This window comes from Camelus dromedarius, chromosome 14, assembly GCF_036321535.1.
Source record: "Camelus dromedarius isolate mCamDro1 chromosome 14, mCamDro1.pat, whole genome shotgun sequence".
Classification (NCBI taxonomy): Eukaryota; Metazoa; Chordata; class Mammalia; order Artiodactyla; family Camelidae; genus Camelus; species Camelus dromedarius.
Window position 1 is genome coordinate 49,052,802 of NC_087449.1, and position 10,554 is coordinate 49,063,355.

The following is a 10,554-nucleotide window of genomic DNA, read 5'->3' on the forward strand; positions in this document are numbered from 1 at the left end:
TGTGTGCAGCACTGCCTATCTGGGTCTCCGGGGAAGGAGAGGCAGTTAGCATGGAAGATGGCAGCACGGGGCTCATGCCTGAGGATCACATCTTACTTACAAAAAGCTGTGCGGGCCAGTGCCGGGCCAACCTCACACCAGCCACTGCCTTGACTGCACCACTATGCACATCCCTCCAGCAGGTGTTGGACAGGGGGGACTGGCCCCTGTCCCACCGCTGCCCCTTCCCCAGGGGAGCTTGTAGGTGACCAAGAAAACCTGTGAATGTCAGGCACCAGGAACGCAGTGCTACTGCTGGAGTGCTCTCAGCAACTCAGAAAGCACTCCTTGGTCTCAGCTCATGTTTATACTGACAGCTATGATACATTGGTTACTGACAGTGTGCTGAACAGTGAACTACATGCTTGATATTTTGTCATTCAATCTGTACTACAACCCGATTTAATAGGTCTGATTGTCCCCCTTTTACAGATGAGGAAACCAAAGCTCAGCAAGGTTAAGTAGGTTGCCCAGAGTCACATAGCTAGTTTGTAGAAGAACCTGCCTGACTCTAGAACTTGTGTCCATAGCGACAGTGCAATTCTCCACCTTTTCAAAGGTTCTAGACAGGTGGACCACATCAGGTGGAGCTGACTGTCAGTCTCAGGGGTGAAAAATCTGGGGGACTGAGGCAGGGACCCAGGTCTCCTAGCCTCCGGGTCAGGGTGCTTTTCATCAAAGCAGACTTCCTTCTGGGAGCAGTAGCAATGCCTCTGGGGCTGGTGTCCTGGAATGGGGTTGACTCCAGCCTGTGAAGGGGTGATCAGTCTGCCCACCTGCTAAGAGGGCTGAGTCTTGCCTCCTACTCACTCTGATTCCTGCCAGATCCCTCCAAACCTTCATCCCTCCTGCCCAAGGCTCAGGAGCCTCCAGGATCCCCAGGGTAAACCTGTCAGTTGCCTTGCAATCACAGATTTCTCTTCCCCAGCATCCCACCAGAAGTGGGCAGGGCTTGGGAGGCAGACTCTCCTATCTCAAGAAGAGAGCAGGCTTAGGCTGCCCTGGCCTGGACCCTGGGACCTCACTAAGGACAGAGGTTCATGGCTCACACCTTCATTCAGCAAACACTTAACATACTCAGAGCCAGAGAATCTGCAAGATGCCAGGATCCCAAGCAAAGAGCAGGGCAGGCGCAGTCTGCACTTCCCTCACAGAGCTCAGTCAGGGGGCGGCCAGGACCAGGCTGCAATGTGGGGTGTGGTCTATGTGCCCATGGCTTGTGCCCAGAGTGTCCAAGTGGGGTGAGAAAGGAGCATGGCTCCTTGGTGGAACAGGGGCTGGTCATATCTGGTGGGTGCCTCACCAGATATGACGTGACACCAAGCTGGCTTGGCATTAGTCACACCTCCGTTGCTCTCTGCTCCACAGGGTGAACCTGGTGTGGATGGCGCAGCTGGCAAAGAGGTACCGTTGTGCTCGGCTTCTTTTCTCTCGGGGGTGCTTCTTCTTGCACCTTGCTTTGCCCTGACCCCTCTTTGTTCATTCAACAAAAGCTCTTTCTATGCACAGACTACCTCTGGACAGATACATAGGGAGCTGGTACTCTTGTAGTTCTGGGAGGAGGAATTGGGGATTAGGGGAGAAGGATGAGAATGAGGCTTGTTTTTCACACTTTTTTTTTTTTTTACCATATCTTCGTCAAAAATAACCAGAATGATGATGATGATGATAAACTCTAAATAAGCATTTTCTGGGCACTAGCTCTTGCCAGCTGCTCCCTTTCATTCTGACTTCTCACCTCTTTTTGTCTGTGACAAAGGACCAACCAACATGATCATATAAGGCCACACCCTGGGAACACCATTCTTCTTTCCAGATGTCTACCCTCTTGTTGGCAGAGAGGCTGTCATCCTTTCTCACACAGAGCCCAGCCCTAATGCTGTGGAAGGTGATCCTTTCACAGCAGCTGCCTCTGCTGGACAGGGGAGATTAGAAATGCTGCCCAGACTTGACCCTGACTTTTGCTTTTTTCTAGGGACCCCCTGGAAAACAGGGACTCTACGGACCCCCTGGCCCAAAGGTGAGTGGGCACTGGCTGGGTTTGAAAGGAGAAGCTCATGAGTTGATGAAACCCAGCTCCAAGCTATGAGTTTAGCCAAGGAGAGGAGACGCAGGAAGGCCAGTGGGCAGGGGGAAAAGTGGGCAGAACTTGGAGCAACCTCGTCTCTGAAAACTTCCCACATGGGGCTGTTTCAGGGTTCTTAATGAAGGTTGAGAGAATGGAACTCTCCAGTTTATTTACTCATGATTGATTGATTGATTCATTCATTCATTCTGCGAGCATCCACTTGGCCTTGCTTACCTGCCAGGCCCTCTGTCCTAGCCTTGGGTAAATAGAGTCCCTGAACAATAGGTGTCCAGTGAGTCCAGTCACACTTAACACTGGAGCATGGCGGGTTTTACAGAAGATTAGATGTAGCACTGTGGGATCCGAGGGAGGGAGCAATCAACTCAACCTGGGGCATCAGGGAGGCTGTGCAGAGAACAGGAACATTTCAGCTGAGTAGGAGGATTGCACTGGGGAGAGGGGAGGGGAGGCATTCCAGGCAAAGAAGACCAAGACGGCATGGCCACATCAGAATTATAACCAGTAAGGTGTGGCTGCAGGTGCAAGGGAGGGAAACGAGGCTGGAGGAGATGTGATCAGGACGACATCGTGAATGGTCTTGAATGCCTGGCCAAGAAATTAGGCTTTTATCCCAAGAACAGTTGGGAGCCCTCAGAATTTCTAAGCAGGGAGTAACACTGTGAAAACTGTCCTTTAGAAGGACTGCTCTGGGGGCAGTGACCCAGGGAAACGTGTCAGGGTGCTGTGGGCACAGTCCAGAGGGAGATGCTGGGGGCCCAGTAGGGTCCTGGAGACAGGGGCAGATTTGCTGAGACATCATGAGGTAGACTTGATGACACTTGGCAATGCTGGCCTGTGACTTCCTGTCCTTGTAGGGTGATCCAGGACCTTCAGGACAGAAGGGCCAGGCAGGAGAGAAGGGAAGAGCTGGCATGCCTGGCGGGCCTGGCAAGAGTGGCGACATGGGACCTGTTGGGCCACCGGGTCCTGCAGGAGAGAGAGGCCACCCTGGATCTCCGGGGCCTGCAGGGAGCCCCGGGTTGCCCGGGGTGCCTGGCTCCATGGTAAGGGGAAAGCTGGCAGCCACAGACACTGTCCCACAGAGCAGGCATGCGGGGCAGAGCATGGACTGTTTTAGAAGCTCCTGCTGACACCCTACAGGAAAGAGCATTGCCCCTCTGTGGGTGGTTCTTAACTGTGTGGGAGAGTTTGGGAGAGGAGTTGGGGACACTTTCCCCAGAAAAGTCCGCTGATCTATGAAATATGTTGTACCATTTCAGGGGGGTTAGGACCTTGGGTTAAGTATCTGCGGGAGGCTCCTGGGACCTCTGCTCCCCCTCCCCATCCTTTAATTCCATGAAGTCTGTTCCCAGGGAAGATGAGCACCAGGCTTAGAAGTATAATTGAGGCAGGTTTCTTCTCTCTCCTCAGGGAGACATGGTGAATTATGATGAAATCAAGAGGTTCATCAGACAAGAGATCATTAAAATGTTTGATGGTAATTGGCAGCCGGCTGGGTGGCAGTGGGTGCTGCTCGCCCTTCCCAGCTGCTTCTCCACCCCACCCTGGCCTCCTTTCCTTTAAAGCTCAATATCCACCCACCCCATTCACACACACTCCCCCACTTACAGGCATATGTTCAATTAGACTTCAGACCGTCCCTGTCACCTGCTTTGTTCAGAGATAAAACGATTCCCTCGTGCCCTCCCCGAGCACCCCCGGAGCAAAGGAGATGGGCAAGAAAATTGGTATCAAATGAGTCTGCACAGGGTGAGCTCTGAATAGAGGAGCGAGTAGCAACTGTAAGATGGCTGGTGTGGTTTCGTTTTAAGCTTTTTTCCTGTTCATTTGTTCCCCCCACACTGATAGGCTAGGGACTGGAGAAAACATGGAGCCTGTCCTGAAGGGTCTGGGCATCTTGCTTGGGAAGCCGACCTCGAATGCCAAGCAAGGCATCGGGACTCTATTCTGAAGCCAGTGGTGAACTAATGAAGGCCACTGGAGAGGAGAGATGCTGTAATCAGATCTGTGCTTCAGGCAGATCATGTGGAGAACAGTGTGGGGGCGAGGGCGCAGGAGACCACTTAAGAGATCCACCTACACGTTCCTTGCTCTGACATCCCTCTGAAGAAAGGCTGTCTCGGACTCTCTGCTGGCGGCCTCTCTGTATCATCTACAGTCACTGAGTCACTGCAGTGCCCTGTGACCTGTCTCTGTCCTTTCTTACAGAGAGGATGGCTTACTACACTTCCAGGATGCAGTTCCCCATGGAAATGGTGGCAGCTCCGGGACGACCAGGGCCCCCAGGGAAGGATGGTCCCCCGGGCCGTCCAGGCTCTCCGGGATCACCTGGGCTCCCTGGTCAGATTGGCAGAGAAGGACGGCAGGGCTTACCAGGAGTGAGAGGTAGGTCTGCCCTCTGGTTACTGAGGTGCACACCTAGCTCTCCGGGGCAAACACGAGTGCTGCACGAGGTCTGTTGTGAATATGGCATTTGATGTGTGTGTATTTCAAATAATCCCAACTAGGTGTGTCATTTTCCTACTCAGGAATAGGACCTCTTATTTTATTTCTTTTGTTCCAGGATTGCCTGGTACCAAAGGTGAAAAGGGAGACATTGGTTTTGGCATTGCAGGAGAAATTGGTCCCCCTGGGCCCCCAGGTAGGAGAAGCCAGCCTTTGCCCATAAGCAGCTGAGGTCGCCTTTCTTTGTGTTCCTTCTATAACACAGTTGTGTAGAACCTCAAATAACCACAAGCCTATCAACCAACTTGTATAGTAATGCTGTATATGGAATGTGCAAGACACTCCAGTAGGGTGTGTGTGTCTGTGTCTGTGTCTGTGTGTGGTGCGGGGCGGGGGGCGGTGTAGAAGATGCTGGCCTAGTGCCTGCCCTCAAGTCCTGAACTGGGCCAGCATGACGCAGTGGAAGAGATCTGGATGTGGTGGGCCCAGGGAATGCAAGGTCAGGTCCTGCTTGGCATCTTACTGGCTATATGACCTTGATGAGGTCACTTAAGCCAGGTGTTCGCCTGGCTTAAGAAATGATTAAAGCCTGATGGCCTGGCTCTGAGATCCAGCTTCACCACTTACTACGTGTGTGACCTCTCTGAGCCTGTGTCTCCAAAATGAGAGAATACTTCCTTTCTCATGGAATTGTTGTGAAGATTCGATCAATAATGCAGAAAAAAGCACTTGCCTTGTACCTGGCCCATGGAAACTCTGAATAAAACTCTCCAGTAATATGATGGTAATCATTAAATTCATGTAAGGATCAGATAAGGTCTTCATCAAAACATGTTGTAACTGGAGAAATATTCATCAAGTGTAAGGTGTTATTTCCCACGACCATTATTTCTTTTCTTGTGACTTGGGTCTCCTGACTCTCCTTCTCTGACTCTTTCCTCTCCAGGCCCTCAGGGTCCTCCCGGGTATGGCAAGATGGGAGCCACTGGGCCGATGGGCCAGCAAGGCATTCCTGGCATCCCCGGTCCCCCGGGCCCCATGGGCCAGCCGGGCAAGGCCGGCCACTGTAACCCCTCGGACTGCTTTGGGGCCATGCCAATGGAGCAGCAGTACCCACCCATGAAAAACATGAAGGGGCCTTTTGGCTGAAATCATCATCTCTGTCAGATGAAGGACTCCATTGGGAACAAGTGGCTAAAACTTTTAGGACTCTGTGATGGGTTGTGAATGTTTTGGTTTTTTTAAATTGCTATTAATATTTTTTTTATCAATAAACAAACAAACAAAACTACCTGCAATCTCACGTCCAGTGGGGTTTCTCTGGGGCTGCAGCTCATCTCCCTGTCATCCTCCTCTTGTCATTTGGTCCCTGGGTCAAAAGAGGGCATGTCCTTCATTGTCTGTGGTCAACCAGTGGAGCTGGGGGATGCTGCTGTCTATCTCCTCTCAAGATACTTCTGAGTCTCCTTTGGTCCTCTAGACCTTGTGTCTGTTTCTTCATGGCGCACTTCTCAAAGTCAGAGAAGGGGCATTGCTCAGCCTCTCCCCACGAATGAGCCAAAAGTGGGTTTGAAGATTCCACATCCAGCTGTAAAGACCCCTTCCTATTTGCTTCCCTAAAGAAACCAGTGGTTGATACCCAACCCACCCTCTGCCCATCCTCTTCACTTCTTGGGTATGACCTCAAGCCAATCCAGGATGCACCTTAGGAAATGCCACCTGGTGCCGAGGTGTGTTCATCTGCCTGGCAGCACCTCCAAGCACGCGGTCTCTTCTTGCTGCTCCAGTAAGTCTGTGATGAGAGAGGCTGTGCAAACAGGAGGACAGGTAGGCTCCAGCCCCTGGCCTAGGCAACCAGGGAATGCTTCTCTGAGAAATCAGGTGGAAACTCCTGCCTGTGCCAACGCATGGCCCTGTCACCAGCTCTCCTGGGCTACACATGGCATCTTTTGTTACTCTCTGTTAATCTGACACGTGTGGTGCTTTTCCTGTACATCTTATCCTTGGCCTTCAGAAACAGGTTGCATCGGTGCAAAGGGGTCATGGGCAAGCAGTGATCTGATCTGAGTTCACGGTCCTCAAAGTCCACTGGTGATCTATCTGCTGCCTCCTTCTCCACATGTAAAAAAGCTAGGAAGAACAAGAAAAAAGACAGCAAGTTGAACATTATAGAAACATTCTATCTCAAACTTCTTCCTTTTCTACTTTTCAGATCTCTTGTCCTGATGCGATGGCTGCCCTGTGAGAAAGCGTCACGGCACATCCAGAGGGACTTCCAAAGAGAGCCTTTTTACTGGCCCCAGCTTTCTGGAAGGTTTATTCAAGTTGGATAAACTTCAAAGGGATCACAGAGCAGGCTGAGAAATGTACCCAGAGTCCAGATGCTTATCCAAACTGCCTGAAGCCTTCAAACTGGCTGTCAAATCCCTTCAGAGCTGGCATTTCCAGCACAGTTTTGAAAATTTCCTTTTCCCATTGAGCCTCAAGTACCAAGAGCTTTTCAGAACCTTTGCCCTATTTTTTCCCTGCCAGAAGCAGAGGTGTGCCAGTGGCCAGGGAATTGACATCAGGCAGACTCTGGGGTGAGCCAAGGATCTCACACGATGTTTTTAGATAAAGGAGGAGCCAATTCTCATTTTATCTCTCACTAGCAATTCTCACGTTAACCCCGGCTCCAACATAAAACATTAAAAAGCAAACGCATCCTCTTTGCATTGAATTAGCAGCCTGTTTTGGACAGTGGATGAGGACAGATGTTAAAGTGCTCCCATTAGAAGGCAGCTTCCTTTCTGCCCAGCCTGAGAAGCACTATCTGATGACGGACCTCATGATAAGGAGCACGTTGGCGCAAGTAGAAAGAGAAGCAAGGACCAGCTGTTGAAATAAGGAGGCTGGCTTTGAAGGCCAGAGGGGGGAAAATGCTATGAGGGGACATCAAACTTATCCCCTCTGAGGACCACCAGGGAATCAATCCTTACGGAGTGATGCTTCCTCCACTTTTTTTCCCTGAGTCAAATCCATACTACTCTTAGAGGATTCTGTGACAGGCTAGGTTCAAGCTTTCATGATTTGAGTGCTTGTCTCTCTGAGTTTGAAATCACTGCATTTTCTTGGACCATGAAGAACCAGATGGAAAGCTGAATTTTATAGTCTCTTCTGTTACCGTGGACAGAAAAAAAAAGAAGAAGAAGAAGAAGAAGAAGACGAAAAGAAAAAAAAAAGAAAGAAAGAAAAAGAAAATCCACAGCTTTTGCTCATAAATTCAGGAGCTGGGTAAGCTGAAGAGAAAGGCGGGAGGGGACACACTTTCTCACATTCCTGCCGTTATTCTTCTGTCTTCATTTCTTAGTGAATTTATTCCGGGCTTTGAAGGCAACACATAGATCACTCAGATTGTCAACGTCTAACTTGATGAGTCCATATCCTCTTTCTACTTTGTGCCAGGAACTATACCAGGCTTTGGGGATTCAGAGGCAAACTAGACAGATACAGCCCCCACCCCCACAGTGTCTCGGGGGAAAGCAGGGAGTTAAACAAGAAATTACAATAAAGTGGGATGATGGGGCCGTAGCAGGCGCCAGCGGAGCATGGAGATGAGAGACCTAACCTTGTCTAGGCAGAGATTGATGTAGGCGGAGAGAGCAGCACATGCCAAGGTCCAGAGATGACTGAGGGTGGCGTGCTGAGTGATGAGAGTCAGTGCATGTGTTTGGAATGTGGTGTGTGAGCCCAGGAGACGGTGGGCAGCAAGGGCAGTTTTGGGCAAGGCTACGTTAAGTCAGGTTTGCTGAACAGGAACTTCTTAATTTGAGAAACCCTCTGCTTTGTAAGATGGAGAAAAGACTGCTGCATATTTATTCTGCAGAGAAAAATTCCCCAAGTGTGATGCCTTCTGGAATTTAAATCTTCTTTTTTTGTCATAATATTTACCCCAGTCATTGGAGTTCTATTTAGACTCTTTCTTCATGTGTGGTCTGTTAACCCCCTACAAGCCTAGATCTTTTTGTCATTGTCCTGAATAGTTTATGGGGATAAAACGTATCAATGTACTCTCCACATGATCCCATAATGGGAGGGGAGTGTGGCCAAATTGCCATGTCTGCTGTCCTCATTTTTCTGTTGGTTCTGTGGAAAGCTGCAAACCACCCTCTGGTCCAAAGCATCCAACTGGAATTTAAATTTTGGAACTGGATCTAGTTCTTCAGAATCAAAGAGAATTAATTCCATAATAATTAAGTGGGTATTAGTATTCCTTCTTAGTAAGCAACACTGGAGCTTGGAGCTAAGCCAGGATGCCTAGAAGGAACACTGTGTCTCCCCGGGAGGTGATATTTTCCAGTGGATGGGTCTTCTTCCATTACCAAGCTCTGCCTCACCTCTAAGGGGTCAACCACGGGGCACCCATGAACTGAGGAAAGTGCTCTGTGCTCTAAAAAGAGCTGGAATCCAAGTTTTCCCCTTTGGCTAAAGCTGAAACAAAAACAGGAACTTCTCCACCCACCTCTGTCTGCCTCAGGTAGCTGAGGTTTTGGAAATGAGTTGATTGTTTTTCAGTCTTTGGAAGATGCTGATCTCCATTGTACCCAGCCCGCTCCAAAATAAACACACCTGGGCCTGCTGCAGGTCCTCGGGGGCACAGCCCTGGACTTGGCTTTGGTGGGGTCCTGACTGCCTAAGAGATGACTTGCATACCCTTGCAAATAGCCTGCAAATAGCACAGACATCCAACAGAACATTCTCCTAAGAGCTCTTTGCTGGGGAGAGGGACCTTGGGTGTGAAATTCTCATAGCTTAATCCTCAGCACCTAGAACAGATCCTGGCAAATGGTGGGAATTCAATGGGTTAATATGTTTGTGAAATAAAATGAGCATGCCTCTCATTACCCCAGTTTTCAGGCCAGACATCACTGTTCTCTTTCTGAGCAAATATCCCGTGACCTTCATCCCAGATGGCAGGAATTCTTCCTTTCTGAGATTTTGCAATTTGATGCCACCTATTTTTTGGACTCTGTGTGTGTGTCGGGGGAGGTGGTTTACAAAGGTAAAGAAGACCTCCTAAATACTGATTAGTTAAAAGACTATGGACCTGGCTTAAATCCTGCCTTCTCCATTTCTTTTTGATAGTAGGGAAGTCACTTAGCCTCTCTCAGCCTCAACTCCTCATTATAAATAGGTAATAATATCTATCTTAAAGGACTGTGGTGAAGATGAAACAAAACATTGTACTGAGCACAATGTCTGGCACCTGGTGAGCATTCAGTACAGGAGACTACTCCCACTCCTGCCACTACTAACTATTAACATTTATTGAACTCATGCGAGACACTATTCCAGGCATTGGGGATCGACGACTGAGTAAGAAAAGGATAATCCTACAATATACACATAAACTTTAAAGAGGACAATTCAAGTTGTGACACGTGTTATGAAAAAAAATGAGACATAGTGATGTCATAGATGACTGGAATGTGTGTTGGGGACAGTGCTATTTTAGATGTGGTGTCAAGGAATGCTCCCCCCCCCCAACAAGGAGGTGATATTTGAACTGACCTGGATGATGAGGAACTAGCCAGTGAAGAGTCAAGGGAAGAGCATTCCAGACAGAGGGAAGAGATAATGCAAAGTCTGAAGGTGGAATTGAGATTGGTATGTTCCAGGGGTGGAGACGGGGCTAGCAGGTTGGAGAGATCTGAGGATCACAGTGGCACAAAGTGATGCTGGAGATGCAGGCAGGGTCTGGGTTATATCAGGCCATGAAGGTCATAAGGATGAATTTAGATTTTTTTATAAGAGTTATTGGGAGCCTCTGGAGGAGTTTAAGCCCAGGAATGACATTATCTGATTTACATTTAAGACAAACACTCCAGCTGCCCTATGAAGAAAAGCATGCGGGGGAAAAAGTAAAAGCAGGGACACTGATCAGGAGGCTACTGTCATGATCCAGGCCACAGAGGATGGTGTCTTAGACTAAGGAGACAGTG

The 10,554-nt window shown here is 49.3% G+C and overlaps 1 protein-coding gene across 5 annotated transcripts in view; it reads left to right on the forward strand.

The window, feature by feature from the left end:
* COL16A1 (collagen type XVI alpha 1 chain) overlaps positions 1–5,864 on the forward strand; it is a 50,910-nt gene extending 45,046 nt beyond the window's left edge. For all 5 annotated transcript variants that reach the window (XM_064493823.1, XM_031464580.2, XM_064493825.1 and 2 more), the window contains 7 exons: positions 1,408–1,443; positions 2,015–2,059; positions 2,983–3,171; positions 3,539–3,605; positions 4,337–4,513; positions 4,692–4,769; positions 5,520–5,864. In XM_064493823.1, the coding sequence (XP_064349893.1) occupies positions 1,408–1,443; positions 2,015–2,059; positions 2,983–3,171; positions 3,539–3,605; positions 4,337–4,513; positions 4,692–4,769; positions 5,520–5,722 (795 nt within the window). In that variant the 3' untranslated portion in view covers positions 5,723–5,864. The remainder of the gene's footprint in view (positions 1–1,407; positions 1,444–2,014; positions 2,060–2,982; positions 3,172–3,538; positions 3,606–4,336; positions 4,514–4,691; positions 4,770–5,519) is intronic.
* Positions 5,865–10,554: the final 4,690 nt, after the last annotated feature.